Raw genomic sequence first — 18,629 nt, 5'->3', positions numbered from 1 at the left:
GTGCACTTGAACATCGGTGACAGTGTCACAGTGGACAGTCAACATCTGTTGGTGTCCCAGTGTACCAACGACATCTGCAATAATGTCCCAGTGTGCCAACGACATCTGCAATAATGTCCCAGTGCACCAGCGGTGTAGTACACCCAGATGATAGGCCAGGTTCTAGTAGTAGTACTAGTCATATTTGCCACAAAAAATTAGGGTCTTTGCCACATGTGGTATTGCCATACTTGAGAAAGGCCATCAGTACGTCAGGATTGATCAATTTTCATATATACAGGGAGTATAGAAAATAATTACCCCCTCCTTTAAAATAATTACATTTTGTTGTTTTTCGGCCTGAAATGAAGACGCACACGCAGTTTTTGTTTTATCCAGCTGTATTTACTTAGTGCAACTTATAACATTCAAGTGAAAGATGTAGCACCAACATGTCAGAAAAAAATGTTAAAGATTAAAAAACAGAATCACTGGGTTGGAAAAAGGATACCCCCTCCTAAAAATGGCTTGTAAACGCAATCAGGTGTAGCTAATCGCCTTCTCAATGGCGCACAAAGCCATTTGAGTTTCAACTGTAATCAGCTGTGGTCATTTTGATTAGCTCAGCATGAAAAGAGCTTTCCTGGAGCATTTCAGTCCCTGGTAGTGCAGTTGAAGCAAACAATCAACTATGGGTGGCAAGGCACTGTCAAAAGATCTCCATGATAAAGTTGTGGACAGGCACAAGTCCGGAGATGGATAAAAAAAATTCAAAGGCTTTATCAATGCCTAGAAGCACTGTGAAGTCTATTATTAAGAAGTGGGATGTGTTTGGTACAACACAGACCCTTCCTGGATCAGGACCTTGCTCCAAACTGGATGAAAGAGCTAAGGGGAAACCTGTCAGGGGGGCTACCAAGAGGCCTACAGCAATTCTGAAGCCATTACAGGAATTTATGACAAAGTGGTCATTGCGTGCATGTGACAATATAACAAATTCTCCACAAATGTGGCTTGTTTGGGAAGGTTGCAAGAAAAATGCCACTCCTCAAGAAAGGCCACATGCAGCCATGACTGAGCTTTGCCAAAACACCTTGAAGATTCTGAGGCCACATGGAAAAAGGTGTTATTGTCAGATGAGACTAAAATTTGAATTATTTGGCCTCAACACTAAATGATATGTCTGGTGGAAGTCCAATACAACTCACCATCCAAATAACACCATTCCTACAGTAAGGCATGGAGATGGTACTATCCTGTTATACGATTGTTTCTCTGCAGCAGGGACTAGAACACTTGTCAGGATAGAAGGAAAAATGGATTTGGCAAAATACCATCAAATTCTTGAGGAAAATCTACTACCCTCTTCCTGAAAGTTGTAAATGGGAAGAAGGAGAAAAAGGAAAATTGTCCTTGCATTTCCTAGTCAGAGCCCAGACTTCAACACCATTGAATATCTGTGAAGTGACTTGAAGACTGACTGCAGTCCACAAACAGTCACCATCAAATTGAACTGAACTCAAACAGTTCTGCAAAGAAGAGTGGGCAAACATTGCAAAAGTCTAGATGTGCAAAGTTAGTAGAGACATCCCAACAGACTAAAAGCTGAAATTAAAGCAAAAGGTGGTTCAACAAAATACTGACACATACTTTCCAACTCGGTGATTCTCTTTTTGAATTTTTTTTTTTTTTACATGTTGGTGTTATATCTTTCACTTGGATGCTATAAGTTGTACTGAGCAGAAGCTGGATAAAACAAAAGCCGTGTCTGTCTTCATTTCAGGCTGCAAAGCAACAAAAAAAATTATGTTAAAAGGGGGTGATTTGTTTCAATACCCACTGTATGTACCATAGGCCTAAATTTTAAAATATGCTCCTTTTTTGGTTTATATAGCAAAAAGTACAACTCTAGCTCTATTTGTCTCAAAAAAATGATACAAATTTCATTTGGGTTCAGTGTTGCATGACTGAGTAATTGTCATTCAAAGTAAGAGCAATGAAAGCTGAAAATTGCCTGGGCAGGAAGGGTGTTAAGTGTCTGGTATTGAGGTGGTTAAGCATAAGTATTGGTAAATTAGGTTGTTAGGTTGACATGTACCTATAGCTGCAACTTTTTTTTAATTTGGATAAAGCGTTGAAGTGTTTAGGATGTCTGTCAGGTTTTCATTTACATTTTGTTGCCCCAATTTTTTTTGGTTTGAATTTTCTGTCTGCATGTTCTACTGCTCACAGAGATGAGATTGTGTCTCAGTCAAGCCAAAAACATCTGTTGGATACTCAGTATGAGTGCTACCCCCAAACAGGTCAACCTATTGTTTCTAAATTCTCCAAATAGTGTGTATCGGTGTGTGTATGTAAGTCGTATAAATCTTTCAGATTGTTTTATACCAAGTACAAGAACTTCCTCTGTGTGGACAGTTTACAAGTTATCATTGAGCCAGGAAATTCTAGTAAAAACAAGAAGTGGTGCAAATTTAGCTAAATCCTTGGTGTTTTTCTCTTTTCACAGGGTTCTGTTTACCAGAAAACAAATGCAATGTCTGAAATTAAACGTGTAGGAAAAGAAAACTTTTGGGCTAAGGCCGAGGTGAGCTTATTGTCTTAACAACAGCGATGTCATTGTGACAGTCCAGTGTATAGAGCGTAGAACTGGACCACCATCAATAGTAAGGTTTTTATAGTGAAATATGTGCAGTGAGTTTTATTTTTATAAAATGTATACAAATTTTTACAAATATTTCACATATACACATTCCATTTACCCCAGTATTACCCAGGCAGTGAGAGTTTGTTCAAAGCTCACACCACTGCAAGATTTTTCTGCCCTACAGAGTGGATGTTCTGATAAGTCTTATGCATGGCAAAAATAACTGGAAAGGAATAATCCCTGGTTGTCTGATCCTGCTGATAAGCCCCTGTATGTGCTTCACAGTGTTTTAACCGCTGTCCCGCCACCCTATAGCAGATATACTGCTACGGGACGGTAGGGGTACGCAAAATCACGTATATTTTTGCGGTTAGGTGGCGCGCACGCCCTACCCGCACCGCCATTTACAGCCGTGGCTGTCAATCACCGTGTCCTAGCCGGTGATTACCGACTGTTTTGTTTATTAAGAGTTCTCCCTGTCAGCTTGAGCACACGTGATTTTGTATCCCCAGGTAGGGGGCGCGCGTACCCTACCTGCGCCGCCATTCGTGGGTGCGGGTGTCAATCACCAGGTCCCAGCCGGTGATTACTCACCGGCGCCTAGTGATTGCCGTGCATCTACGATGAGGAGGGGAACTGTTAGTAAACAAAACAGTTCTTCTCCCTGTCAGCTCGTGCACACTGCTTTGGATGGCTGTGCACAGCACAGCCATGCAAAGCAGTGTGCTTACAGTGAAGCACAGGGACACAGCTTATAGTAAAACAACACACAGTTAACCCTTTGATCACCCCTCATGTTAACCCCTTCCTGCCCAGTGCCATAAGTATAGTGTTAGTGCTGATCACTGTTATGGTTTCACTGGGGATGTCAAAGACACCAAGTTAGTTCCACCCAGTGTCAGAATGTCCGCCGCAGTCCCACAGTCCCGCTATAAGTCGCTGATCGCCGCCATTACTAGTAGAAAAAAAAATTTCCAATATTTATACCGCCATTTGTAAACCCTATAACTTTCACGTAAACCAATTAATTTACACGTATTAGGATTTTTTTTTTTTTTAGCAAAGACATGTAGCAGAATACATTTTGACCTAAATTTATGATGAAATTTGATTTTTTTTTAACATTTTTTTTACTGGACATGTTTAATATCAAAAATATAGTTTTCTTTTTCTCAAAATTGTCGGTCTTTTTTTTTTTTTTTTTTACATTTTTTCATTCCCTGCATTAAGGTAAAAAAATGTTTCAGTATGTAGATCGCTCCCTCACCTACACCCCCCCATTATACTTACCTGAGCCCGATCTCACTCCAGTGTTGCGCCCAGGAGCAGTGGCTCTTTCCTCTTCTCCCTGCTCTCACAGGCTTGGCTGAGAGCAGCAGGAGCCATTGGCTGTAATGAGGGAGAAGGGGGCAGGGCTGGGCAACACTGTCTGTGTCTATAGACACAGGCAGTGTGGCTCAGGTTCGAGCTCGCAGATGTGGCACAACTGAGAAGAGGAGAAGCCAGGAGCACTGGCTGGGGACCCCAAAAGAAGAGATTCTGTGCAATACCATTGCACAGAGCAGGTAAGTATAAATTGTTTGTTATTTTAAAAGAGAAACAAATCTCATTTTACAAACTCTTTAATCTGCAATTCCTTATACTTATTACAGTAGTAATATAAAAGCTACATCAAAGATTTTAGGTTAAACACTACAATCATAGTGCCCTTTCACATGGGAATTCTGTTCAGGTCCACCTGTCAGTTTTTCAGGCAGATCTGATTGGAAGCTCCATGCAGCCCTGTGGATAGGCTGATGTAAATGGACTTGTGGCCATTTACATCCATCTACCTCTAATTCCTTCCAGCTTTCACTGGTCAACTCTTGGTTGCCAGGCACAAACTGAATTGGCACAGGTTTCAAAAAACTGAAATCCATCCAGTTCTGCTCCAATTCATAAGGGAATCTGCCCGCTGATCCAAGCAGACTCCTCTCTGTGTGCAAGGAGCCGAACTAACAGTAGTTAGTTAAGGATTAGGCAGAATAATAAAACTATTCCCATGGTTTCCCATACTAAAGATCTAGCTGATTACAAAATTCATGAGGTTAGTGAATGATATTCACAATATGTTTGACAGTGAAGAAACTGATGACCAGAAAAATTGTATACCCAGTAAATTAGCCAAATGTGTCCCTTACTCTAAATGAGGATGATGACCAATAATATGATGATCACTCAGTTCTTAAGTTTTTGACAATAGGTGTGTAGGCTAGGGCAATGTTTCCAGAAACAATGTGTACTCCAGTTGTACCCTCAACACCCATGCAAGCCTGCAGCCCCTTTTACACTGTTTTTTAGCTGCATTTATTAGGGTGCATTTGAAGAATAAGGAAGAACTGTAACCCCTATCTGGGTTTTGCCACTATCCACAGAAAGATTTCCTTTTAGTGCCTGTCCTGGGCACAATGTTTTACCAACAGTTAGGAAGTATCTTACAACAACAAAGACAAATAAACATTTTTTAGTATAATAGGGAAGGATCTAATCACTTCCATGTTTTGTTGTCAGTGTTCCTGTTGCAAATTTTCTCTTTTTTCCTACCTGGTAAAACCACTGTTTGCATAACAGGAAGGGAGGGGAAAGCTCTCTAGTAGAGCCCTGGATAGCATAGAAATCAGACAGGGGTTCTGTTCCTTCCCTACTTTAAAACAAACAAAAAAACCTGTTGTAGCATGGCTTTTCACTGATGCTGAAATAGTAAGTCCACCCTTCTAACAGATATAAGGTGCTTGACATCCAAAGGACAAGTAGCAAGTTCAGCACAGAGGTTATCCATCTGGAAATCTGCTCCATTATCCATCTGGACACCAATGCTCTTAAAGCAAAACTCCAGTCAAAAACAAATTGCAGTTTATGTCAAACCCAAATTTGTGTTTTTTTTTTTTTTGTTGTTTTTTTTTTTTTTAATTGAGCTTCCAATTGAAAGCTGAGAAATATGATTACTTACCCTGGTGTAAAATCAGCTTTTTTTTTTTTGTAATTTAAAAAAAAAAAAAAAAAATCATAATGTGTCCTTATAATACAATAAAACCTCTGCTTACAGAGAGATGAGGAGGAGCGTAGACTAGAGGAACAAAAGAAGGCATCCTTTGAGAGGGACCGGCTGGAGAGGGAGCGTAAAGAGAGAGAACAGAAAGAGGCTGAGGAGAGGGAGAGACGATTCAAAGAGAGGTCTGGGGAAATAGATGCTCAGAGGTAAGTGGAACCAGAGATGATATGTTTTTCCTGTGACAAGTTGGCATTTTAGCTAATGAATCTGTGATAACTGCTTTCTTTTCCTACAGGAGGGCACAGCAGGAAACAGATAAACAAGAGCGGGTGAGTAGAAAGGAATAATATCTAGGCACACATCTTCACATAATCCTTTGCTACATAAATGCAGGACATTCAGGTTTCTATATTTTTGTAATCACTTATACCAGGGGTCTTTTTAAACAAAGGGCCAGTGGTAGTGGAAAATGACCTGGTGTCAGTGGGGGAAACAGTTTTCAAACTTTATTAGGTAAAGTATTATTAGGGGGTGGAATAGTACCCGATCATTGGTGTCAGTGGGAGGAATACTACCCATCATTAATGTCGATGGGAGGAATAGTGCCCCATTGTTGGTGTCAGTGGGGAGGAATAGTGCTCCATCGTGGGTGTCAGTAGGAGGAATAGAGTGGTAGGAACTATGGTCCACTGTTGCTGACCGTGAGGGAAATATTGCCCCAAAGGCTGGATAAAAGCAAGCAAAGGGCCACATCCGGCCCCTGGGCCGTGGTTTGGAGACCACTTACTTATACTGTAGAGGAAAGTTGGCCTTAGAATATTGAGTAGATCCCTTTACTAAGTAACATGTGGCCAGAGGTGAACTTGTCCCTATGTGGATACTGCAGAGGCTGCTGGAAGACCAGTGGCGACAATGTGCTTGGAACAAAGACACGCTAAAGGGAAAGTAAGATCAGGAAAGACTTTTTGTTTTGTTTTTTTTTAACAAATTTTAGCTTTCAGCATTTTAATCTCTTGTCCAGGATGCTGCTGCCCAGCGAACCGTAAATGCCCGAGAGATGTTTATGCAGAAAGAACGTGCACTCCCTAATGCCATCCCAGTGAGCGCACAGCCTGGTGAGTCTCAATGGTTGTATGTTGTGGCATCTTTCCAACCTCATTCTGTGTGTTTGCTGTGACATCACACAGTGTGTCTTTTTTGTTTCATTCCGTCTGTCTCCAGGAAAGCTACGCAGTCCCTTCCTCCAGAAGTCGACCAGTCAGCCTGAGCCTGAATCTCCTCCATCATCCCCTGTAAAACGGGCTCAGGAACCCCCTGCATCCCCTGTGTATCGTGCTCAGGAACCCCCTGCATCCCCTGTGTATCGTGCTCAGGAACCCCCTGCATCCCCTGTGTATCGTGGTCATCAGACACCCCCAGAGTCTCCTTCTTCCCCTGTGTCTCATCCTCCTTCAGCACCCACTGTCAATGTAAAAGGTACAGAGAACTTCATTAGTGGCACTAGACATAAGACAGTCATTAGACTCTGGTGATCGTTATTCTGGTATCATTTTATTTTTTATAGAACAAGTCTCTGCTCATCAACAGCAGGAGGAGGATTTATACCAGGAGCCACAGGAAGATAATGTTTATGAATCGCCTCCCCAGGTAAGTGGGCGGTAGGGCTTGTTCTGTGCAATGGGAGTTAACTCATCCTTGGCGTTGGTGTTGGGGCAGTTCCTTGTATCAGTATGTTGTGCAGAATTCTACACAGAACTCCGTAGACTAAGTTGAGGTTTGTATCCATACTGAAAAGGCAATGACACTGATATGAATATAGCAAGTTTAATAGGTAAATAGGAAGTAAAGAAATAAATACACAGCAAACATTGGTGGTGATGCACAAATAAGCTCAGCAAGAAAAGGGAAATGAATCAGATGAACATAAAGATAGCAGAAGGCAGCATTATATGTACCTTTATGTTCAACACTATAAATTGGGCGACTAAGCTAGCTACATAAATGAATTCACTGACTGAAAGCAATATAGGGGCTTTTCATTGCTGACCTCCTCTTTTCTAGTTACCTCCCTGATCTTCTTTAATACTTTGAGTCACTAACAAGTATGCAAATAAGGGATATCTGACTCCAACTTTTCTAACCTTAATACTTGTTGTGGGTCAGTGACATTTATTTACACCAGTGGGCTAAAATTGCAGCTAGTCAGCCAGCATTTCCAGGAGGTCCGCAATGGCTGTATGTATATAATATTGGATGCTAGGCTAGATGCATAGTGCAAAAGGGCAGGATGTCAACAGAATGTCATGGAGGCTATGAGGATTGATGCCATGAGAGGTAGAGCTTAATCTGTACTTGGGCAGATGTCAAGGACCCATGTGCAGCTTGGGCCTGGTACCCAAGGAGGCGCCACTGGGATCGATATGAAGACTTGCACTTTTAGCCACCACTGTGTTGCTGCACTTAGAATTGTTGTTACTGTAGTAATATTTTGGTCACTTTACGTTTACTCACAATACATTATGCAGAGTCTATCAGTTGGCTTATTAAGTCTTACACAACCCTAGTAAGATGGTTACTGTCATCCTCCCACATAGTGCAGGCAAAACATGCTGCCAAGTCCTAATTATCTTTAAATTCACATAGATAAGCAAGCAGTGGGTTACATATGACTCTGCTTGAAATAAAGTGTCAAAATTATGGTTACAAGATCTTTCCACTGGGGTTCTGAGACCTTAATAAAAATGCAAGATAATCTATTAGCGCGAAATGCACCAAAAACTGATTGGTTTTGGGTGAACTTAAGCCTCTAAACAACACACGCAGTTTTACTTACTATAACTGGATAGTGCAAAATCTGGTGCAGCTCTTCAAAGATACCAATCAGCTTCCTTTTTTTTTTTTTGCAAAGCTTAATTGAATAAGCTGAAGTTAGATGCTGTTTGGCTTCCATGCACAGCTGCACCACTCTCCAGTTTTAGTAAATCAACCCCACAATCTAAGCTAATGTGGTCGACATAATTTTTGTATGAATTTCAGTTGAGTGTTTTTCTTTTGTTACATCAGGATCAACAGGAGGAGGCGGTGTATGAAACAGGAGTAGATGAAGACCAGGGATTGTGTGCACGAGCGCTCTATGACTATCAAGCTGGTGAGTGTATAGGACAATAAAGATTTGTGGGTATTGTATAAGCAGTGCTGGCCATAGCCCAGTAGTCAGTGCTCCTGATTTTTCAGTGGGAACAGTTCATGATGGTGTCTTCAAAGATATCTTGGCATTTTCAGTGCATTTCTATAGACCAGGCCCATTCAAAAGAATGAAAACACGTGTCTACCCACCATACATCTGCCATGCTTTTAAAATGAATGCTACGTAATAGCACCACTTTCCCATATGGCAGGTTCTGATCAAATGGCTCAGAATTTTAGGTGGTTCATCTCACAAACGTAGAAGCACAAGTTGCCTTTTTCTTCCTCATTAGAAAGACCGTAATTGTCTGTCAAGAATTCACATGAGATTCCTTTTCTAGTTGGATGACATCTGATCCAAATCTGTGAAAACATGTAAAGTGTAATAGCTAAATTGAAAAAAAATTGAAGCAAAACTGTCAGATAACAACCGAGCTTTCAGTGCTACAGGCAAGAAGAATACAGGCTTTGTTATTTGACAGTTTTGTGAGCTCTGCGTTGCAGCTACCCAGGGAGAATATTTTATGTCAGCACTTGGCTCGTGCAGAAGGTAAGATGGTTTTTGTACGGTTACTGGCAGAACAGTAGCTCTCAGAGGGAGAAATTATAAATAAATGAATGAACAATAACCTATCCGTTTTCAAATAAGGTTGCACTAATATAACCATTTAAGAGAGATACATAGAGGCTGCTGATCTCTTTTGTAATATTTCCATTTGCTGCTTGTTTTACTGACTCTCCTGCTTTTATACTTTAAAGAGACCCAGTCACCTACTCAAAGAAGAACCACACTGTATCTGAGCACAACAAGCCAAAAACTCTTATTTAATTCATTTCTGGCTGTAGCCATCTTGAGTAAGGGCAGATGATTCATGTAGCATGTAACCTCTCCTCCCCTCATGAAGACTCTTGGGATATATGACATCATTTGCCTAGGCAAACCAGGAAATAACTAAAGAAATGTAAATAAAAAATAAGTTTAACCCCTTGATGCTGATGTAACACAAATATGCAGCCTCACAGAACTGGGCTTTTTTCCGTGGGGCCGCATATTTGCTTACCTGTCTTTTTGCTGGGAGCTCGCCACACTGCGTGCTCCCAGCACAAAGACCGCGGTGTCACGGAGAGCCCCGGGTCCCGTTCTAAAGATCGGGACCCAGGACTCCCAATTCCGGGTCACATGATCGCTGTGATAATCTCTGATTTGCTATCACAGTGATCAGTCACTGTGCAGCCCGGCCCCCTTGTTTTTTTCTCTCTCTATGAATGGAGAAGAGAGATGCATTGTATCTCTCTAACTCCTGGCATAGAGAGAAAAAAAATGTTTGTATAAAATAAATAAATATAAAAAAATAAAGAAGAAATACCTAGATCAAGGTTTGATCTAGTTCAGTGCCAGGGTTATTGTTTGGGTCAGGGTCAAAGGTCAGGATTTTAAAAAAAAAGCATTTGGTGTCAGTGTGTTTTAGGTAAAAAAAAAACAAAAAAACCCCCACAAAAACAAGATGCGCACTATTGTTTCTGGGCTGTACTGTGGGTACAAACAACATACACATACATGGTATCTCTGCGATTGTCAAGAGCTGGAGAATTTATTTTGTGTTGTTCTTTGGTGGTAGGTTATGGTAGTAAAAAGAAACACACACCTAAATAAAAAAAAAATTATTTTTTTTACCATTTTGGGGCAGTTTTCCTTTGATAATAAAAAAAATCAGGAGATATCCATTACCATTTACCAACAAATGAAAGCACAATTTGTCCTGAAAAAAACGCGGTATAATTCACCTGGATGTACAAAGTAGTTGTGATGATATGTACGGTTTTACTAACACATGTCAACGTTGCAAAATTGTGCTTAGGCTTTTAGATTTGTTTTACCCTTAGGCATGAAGGGGTTAAAACAAGTAAAATTGATATACTTTCCTATATTTTTACTAATGGTAGCAGCATAAGGATTGCAAATAGTCAATGTTGATTGAGATCGTGAACATCCACTTTAAAGTGTCTCCAGGCAACAATGAAAATCAATCAATCTCTATCTCCCTCTCTCTATACAGTGGTGAAAATAATCATTTGATCCCCCTGCTGATTTTGTAAGTTTGCTCACTTACAAAGAAATGAAGGGTCTATAATTTTTATCATCGGTCTATTTTAAATGATAGAGACAGAATATCAACCAAAAATCTAGATTTTATTCATGATACAAATGTTATAAATTGAGTTGCAGTTTAGTGAGTAAAATACGTAATCGATCCCCTACCAAACAACAATAATTCTGGTTCCCACAGACTGGCTGATGTGCTCATGTGGTACACAGATTAGTCCTGACAATTTTTTTTCCTGGATTTTTGGTTGATAGTATTTTTTTATCATTTAAAATACAAAGAAATGAAGGGTCTATAATTTTTATCTGAGGTGTAAGTGGGATATCTTACAAAATCTACAGGTGGTCAAATAATTAATTTCCCCACTGTATTTACACGCAGAAGCTTCCCTACCTCATTATGTACGCACATGTGCTGGAATTCTGCAGGAAGTGTCACCAATATTCAGTCTGGTCTCACAATTAAAGCTCCTCCCTGCCTCACTTTGGCCTTTAGGAGAGATTCCTATATAGTCCATTGAAGTATGTTAACAGCCCTGCACAGTATGTGATGCCACCGAGGGACCAGGAACTTTGGGCAGAGGAGAAGAGTGCTGGACCTTTACAGAAAGAGTGAAAAGGTGAACTAACACCATTCAGTCCTCATTGTACTTGCCTATCCACATGTCTGAGCTGTCAATGCCCATGTAGCAGTCCAGAGATTTGAAATCCCCACTCATCTCTGTGCAGCACTTCCAGGACCAATCAGAGAGATTTTGATTGGTTGGCTCCGACACAGAATATCACTGTGATTCATCTCAGAAGCGCAGAGAATAAGAGGGAGAGTGGGGTTTTGAAATTCCTGGACTGCTACACGGGCTGCGTGGTCACTCATGGAGGCAAGTACAGTAGGGAATGGGGGTTGAAGGTTGTACAGTGTTCACCTTTTTCTGAAAAGGGGAACTAACCCATTAACCCTTAAAATGTGGGGGGTGGGGGGGGCTGGTGGGACCACTGCAACGGTAGATTTGGTCTAATTCAGCAATTCAAGGAATTGTTGAGCTGCTGATAGTGGAGAACCCTAGGAATATTATACTTGGACCAGACCAAGTGTCTGCATTATCATTGGCCAAGCTAAATAGCAGAACTTGGTCCTTATCCAGACAGGCCTCAAACTACTGTGCAGTTTTGTGAGAAGCATATCTTAGAACTCCATGTAAAATGGAAAAACATTACATACTTTAAAGCATAAACTATTCCGCTAGCACATGATCAGATTTTGTATAAGGTGGTTTCTGCTTGTTGAAAGCATAAAAAAAGCTTGCCTGCTAGTATTTCGGAGCCTTTTTTTTTCATATAAAGTTGGAGATTCCAGAGGCAAGTCACATTAATAACCATGGCACAGGCAGAGTTTGGAAATACAGCAGAGACATCCTGCCACTGAAGTCCCTGACAAATGCTAGACCGTTGGGGTCTTATGCAAAAAGGTGTGCTGATAGGAACATTTCTTCTTGCTAGTAGCAACCAATTAGCTTCCAACTATCGGAGTCTGTTTGAAAAATATATAAGGATTCTGATTGGTTGCTTTGGGAGATGAGAAAACGTCTTGTTAGCACACTTTTCATACGTACGTCCCTGTATTTACATTCTAGGCCAGGGGTGGGCAAACTTTTTGACTTGAGGGCCACAATGGGTTCATATATTGGACCCGGGGGTCGGACCAAGAGTAGATGAATGATGTGTATGTGTCATCCATAGTAAGCATAGTAATTCATCCCCCATAGTAAGCATAGTAATTCATCCCCCATATAGTAATTCATCCCCCATATAGTAATTCATCCCCCATAGTAATTCATCCCCCATATAGTAATTCATCCCCCATATAGTAATTCATCCCCCATATAGTAATTCATCTCCCATAGTAATTCATCCCCCATATAGTAATTCATCCCCCATATAGTAATTCATCCCCCATAGTAATTCATCCCCCATATAGTAATTCATCCCCCCCATATTAATTCATCCCTCATATAGTATTTCATCCACCATAGTACTATTCCCCCCCCAAGTAGTAAGCCAAGTCCCCCCTGTGTCAATTCACTTGCCTTTGCTCCACGCGTTCCTCTCGCCGTGTTCCCGCGCCGTTCCGGTGTAGCATGAAAATCTGTCTCCTATGAGGATCTGTCCCCCTCGACGTATCTGCGCATGTGCCAGTTTCAGGCATTAGCAGCCGATCGGCGATCTCCGGCACATGCGCAGATACGTCGAGGGGGACAGATCCTCATAGGAGACAGATTTTCATGCTACACCGGTCTTCAGGGCGGACTGTGAGAGGAGCCTAGCTCCGCGGGCCGGATTAAAAGGTCCGCCGGGCCGTAGTTTGCCCATTGCTGTTCTAGGCAGTTATTTCTTTCACAATAGATAACCTCTTTAACACAAAATAGTAGTGGCTAACCGTATGTTTTATCTGTCCTTCTTCCATCCAGCTGATGACACCGAGATCTCTTTCGATCCAGATGACCTGATCACACACATCGAGAGGATTGATGATGGATGGTGGCGTGGATATGGTCCTAGCGGGCACTATGGCATGTTTCCTGCCAATTATGTTGAACTGCTGGAGTGAGAGACAATTGGGAACCCTGTAGGTTGAAAGTGAGACCTTGCAATAAGAGGCTCCTACTGCACTGATACAGTTGTATTACCATGGGCTGTAACCACAAAAAACACCTAATGTGCTTAATGAAATGCTCTATGTTTAACTGTGACACAGATCGCTGATTCCACTATTCATCACAAAGAGCCTTGTTCTTAGTCACTTTTTTCAGTTTCTGAATTTATATGGACCAACGATTATGACCAAAGTAGGCTGCCCATCATGATCACAACGGTTATGACACTTAATTTCCATGACCTAGTCTGTATGGACAGGCCTGCCTATAGTTAACTCTTGTGTTTTTATTTCTTCAGTCACTATTAATGTGTAATTCCACCTCTTTGGCAAATCTATTTTAAAGTGTGGCTGCACAATAATTAACGTAGTAAATGGCATTCATTACCTTAAGATATTAGAGTTTTCATTGTTCTCAATGGCAAGTGATCAAGCTTGCCAAGTAGGCATTATAGTCCCTATGCAAAGATTCTTATAATTCTAGAAAGACCCTACAACATCCAGCAAAATGTTTTTGAACCTCATTAGATAGCATGGGTATTTCGGGCATAATGGAACAAAATGCTGTAGGTAATGAGTGCTATTGAACAGATCTTCCAGCATCAGATTTGTCAGAAAGATGCAACTTCCCTTTAAGACAAGAAGGAAGTTCTTCCACAATCCATTTCCTTCCTCAATGCAGTCCTGGTTACTAGCATGCGTTGCTCTATAGCCTCTGTGAATTCTCTCCAATCCATTCAGTCCCTTTCCTGTTTTTTCATCTATATGCAGAACAAATGTAAAGTCTGATGATTGTTCGTTTGATTCTTCCCATTATTGATACATCATTCCATTTCACAATTCATTCTTTAAAACTATCACTTGCCTTGGCATTCCGTTCTGCTTACAATATAATGACCAGACAACAGGTATACTTCTTTTTTTCTTTTACTGTACTATATTAACCTTTTGGGTGGATTTTAAGTGTTCCTATCAGCACTAGGCCACTTTGTATGGTAATGCATACTTGTAATAGAAGAGTAACTATACTTACCTTTCCAGCGCCACGTTAATTGTGATGCCTCTTCCTTATATAGGGAGTTTCTGAAAATGAGTCACTGGATTATGTTTACTATGCCAAGTGACCCTGTACTGACAGGGTCAGTTTAATATGTGCCCTTTTTCCATTTTTAGTGTTTAAAAGCAAAAGTCTTTCCTAAGATCAGAGCTCATGAGATACTTGATATTATTTTTATTAGTTAGAAAATCCACCCGTCTGTATCTCCCTCCAATTTAGATTCTTACTAGTGATTTGTTTTCTCTGATGTCATGGCTAGTTACACCAATGGTCATTGTCCTGTCCAGTAAGAGTGCCCTTATTGGCCACTGGGGTAATATCATCGGACAGTGAAATGAGTTGGAGGGGCTTAGTCTTGAAGTCCGTCACCAGTGACAAAAAAAAACAAAATTAAAGGGGGACACAACAGAAACATTCTTGGCTAATAATGGCAATGGCTGGATATCTTGTAACTCCTGCTGTAAAATGAGACTATTCTTTTCTTTTTAAAAGTATAAATTGGATTATAGGTTCATTTTTAAGGGTTTGAGTTTTCAAACAGAGCCAAAGGATCTGAAGCTTAGTTCTGTCTGATTGTTTTGATATATTTGGTGGCCATGGTTTATCTATCAGTATTCAGCTATTGTAGATAAACATTTAACGAAAGAGCTGAAATACTTACATAATTTAGTCTCTTGGATATGCAAAAATGAATAAGAGTTTTTAAGGTTGACTGCTGTTGAACACTTTTCACTTCAAATGGACTGGAAAATATTTGATTTTTTATTTGAATTTATAATTTTTCATTCTGGTCACATTCCAGATAGAATAATTCCCAGACTGCACACGTACTTAAAGATTGAGGGCAACTATTTTATATATTGTCCATTTTTAACTTTATGATGGCTTACCTTTATAGACACTGTAAGCCCTGTTACAGTGCTGTAAAAAAGCTGCCCCTAATCAACAGTAGAGGGCACTGCGGAGATGGTAAATTTATCTGCATTGGGTTGAATGAGCAAATTGTTCACTGCAAAGCAGGGAAGCTGCAGTCCATGTTCTTTGAAACAAGATTATATTCATGAAATGAAAGTCCATCATATCAACTACAGGGACAAGTGCCAATACATAATTCATTCTGCAAATGCACTTATACTTCTTTGTTATTGATTAATGTCTACTGTCCACCAATTTTCACTGAAGGCCATCAGCTTAATTATGACCACCATGTATATCTTCCCTAGTGCTGTATATACAGAATGTAGCACTCAGCTTTCATGCAGATGTGTTCTTTTTCTTCAAGATGAGTTATATGAATTAATTTGTGTAAAGTTGGCTCCTTTGCTTAATCATTGCTGTCACATCGCAGGGTTCCATTATTTAAACCCAGTTACATCATAGGACGCTATAGCAGCAACAATGTCAAGCTAGACACAGGAGACTACAGATACCCAGCAGTAAAGATTTTTGATTTACAAGAAGGGGAGGTTTTACATAAACTCCACTAGGCGATCAATAAAGAGAAGGTTTTCAGATAACACTATATTTAAAAATAACCTTTTGTGTGTATTCTGCGAATCATGGTCTTTCTAAAGCCTTTTTTTAGTTTTGAATTGAGTAAAGAATAGTTAAAGCCCCAAACAACATATTTTTTTCTGTCTGTGTCCCAATGTGGTGTTTTCCCTTTACTTCAAAATTCAAATTTTGTGTGTATTCTGCAAATCATGGTCTGTCTAAAGCCTTTTTTTAATTTTGAATTGAGTAAAGAGTAGTTTAAGCCCCAAACATCATTTTTTTTTTTCTGTTGTCATCTGTGTCCCAGTGTGGCGTTTTCCCTTTACTTCAAAATTCAAAGTGGAGGATAATCAGTCCTTGGTTGTCACCATGACAAGTGTCCCCGTTGGCAGATATCCCCCTCTACTCCTGATCCCAGTGATGACTCAAAATGCCAGATCTTCCCTCGCTTTCATTCCCAATGATAATCATCACCTGTACAAATAGTGAGGGTGCCTTTCTCCAGTGGGGACACTGACGGCAAGAAAAACTTGACAGATGTTTTTAACAGTTTCCTATTCTATATAAAATTAAAAAAAATAGATATACTTTAAATCCAGTTAAGTCCACAACATACAAACTGGTATGCTTGTAGAAGCAGGCAAACAAATGTTTTTCATGGCAAAATCTTCAGCAAACTAGTCTAGCCATACACAGACTGAACAAGAGAAATGAATTGATTTCCCCATCTGCGCTATACAGTGTGGATAGCGCAATCTCCACTGCTGGCTGTTGAATTCAAGCAGCCATGACATTCTGCGGCAGCCTGAATTCAATGGAACAGCCAAACGGTGACTACATCTTATAGGATGAACTCATTGTTTGGCTGATAATTTTCCACTAGACTCAGTCGATTTGTCATCGAACCGAGTGGTGCTTGCGGGGTCACACACTACTCGAATTTCGGACAATTCCTGCTGAAATTTAAGCCAACAAAAGATAGCTTAAATGGTTTCTTTATATGAATCAACCAAGTGTTATTTTATGCTCAAAACAACATAAAGTAGATATTGGCTGAAAGTAGTCCTTGGGTATTTACAATGAAAAAAAAAAGTTACACCAATCCATAGCAACCGATCAGCGGTTTGCTTTTTTTAATCTAACATGTTAAATGACAGCGAGCATAGATGTTATGGGTTGTGGTGCATATGTCGGCCTGAACGTACGGTTTTATACTTCTCTACATTTGATTGTATTTAACAAAGCATGTAGAGCTGGTTTCCCATTGCAACCAACCAGAGTCTATCGGCTTCTCATACTGTGCACAGACTTATCCGTAGCTGTGGACATCAGGTACAGTTTACCTTTGATGAAGATGTTCAAAGTATTCTTTTGTTTCTGATCAACCGTCTGTACTATAGAATTCTCCAGCACTTTTTCAGGAAATCATGAACCGTGTTTAACTGCATAACATTAAACCACATGCGTAACAGATATATTGAGCTTTTATACTGTAGAGATCAGTTTATCCCACTTGAAGTCTATAACTCATGTGATATCAGCAAAATAGGTTATAAATATCCCACCTCTGGAACGTCAAATATATTGTACTCTGGGGGTGAGCTCAGTTGCAAGGCTTGCTTTGGAAGCTTAAAGGGGAATCCAGCCTTCAAAAATATTCTATATATTAGGTGAATTTTGTATCCTAATGGATTAGTGGATTATTTGGGTCATCTTATTTGAAGGAATATGCTTGAAGGAGTTCCCCTTTAAGTGGTCCTCTGGTGGGGTCGGTTGCTTTTTTGTCTTTCATGTTCTGTGTCCTAATCCCACTGTCTGTGAAAACATTTATGTAAGGGATTGAATACAATTGCATTCTCTGTGAAATCACATGATAATCATGTTGGAAGGTTTTATTATTTTGGCTCTTTTTTTTTTTTTTTTTTAAATCATTAGAATATAAAATAAAGTCTTTGATAATGTGCGCTGGCTTTTTGTGTTCTATATTTTTTATTCAAATGTAGATTGAGCGGACTCAAGATCAGAAGAGAAGAATCAGCACAAGGGACAGAACTTAGTTAGTATGATGTGTTCCTTGACCTGGTTTTTCTTTCAGTTGAAATCTTGGTGTGTTCTACCCCCCCACCGCAGTCAGTGAGGCAGGGGTTAATACAACTAGTGGGCTGTCAGATGCTCTCATCAGGAGAATTTGACTATGCCAGACCTTTTCTGCCTGATCTGCTGTTCATCTAAGCTGTACTACAGCTTCTGTGAATGACGCAGGATCTCTGAATGGAGGAAGCGGAGCTATCAATCATCTGCCCGTCCCCCATTCAGAGATCCTGTGTCATTCATACAAGCTGTGTGTGGTATATTTTCTATGAATGGAAGATCAGGCCGGAAAGGGATGGCATAGTCAAAGCTCTCTTTATGAGAGTTTCTGGCAGCCCACTAGTTGTATTAGCACCGCAAGATTACGGTGGAGAGGTATGACGCAGCAAG

At 40.3% G+C, this 18,629-nt stretch overlaps 1 protein-coding gene across 2 annotated transcripts in view; it reads left to right on the top strand.

Annotated features, from left to right (window-relative positions):
• The window catches only part of DBNL (drebrin like), a 59,157-nt gene extending 41,046 nt beyond the window's left edge, over positions 1–18,111 (top strand). The window contains exons 6-13 of one of the 2 annotated variants that reach the window (XM_089692462.1): positions 2,489–2,566; positions 5,712–5,863; positions 5,953–5,986; positions 6,679–6,772; positions 6,879–7,133; positions 7,222–7,304; positions 8,721–8,805; positions 13,413–18,111. In XM_089692462.1, coding sequence (XP_089548588.1) covers positions 2,489–2,566; positions 5,712–5,863; positions 5,953–5,986; positions 6,679–6,772; positions 6,879–7,133; positions 7,222–7,304; positions 8,721–8,805; positions 13,413–13,552 — 921 coding nt within the window. In that variant the 3' untranslated portion in view covers positions 13,553–18,111. The remainder of the gene's footprint in view (positions 1–2,488; positions 2,567–5,711; positions 5,864–5,952; positions 5,987–6,678; positions 6,773–6,878; positions 7,134–7,221; positions 7,305–8,720; positions 8,806–13,412) is intronic. The other variant, XM_089692463.1, reaches the window with a different exon arrangement.
• The last annotated feature ends 518 nt before the right edge of the window (positions 18,112–18,629 follow it).

This window comes from Staurois parvus, unplaced genomic scaffold (genome assembly GCF_062004578.1).
Source record: "Staurois parvus isolate SC_StPar_1 unplaced genomic scaffold, SC_StPar_1.0 ptg000586l, whole genome shotgun sequence".
Lineage (NCBI taxonomy): Eukaryota > Metazoa > Chordata > Amphibia > Anura > Ranidae > Staurois > Staurois parvus.
Note: the sequence above shows the minus strand (reverse complement) of the source record. Positions and strands in the feature narration are given on the sequence as shown.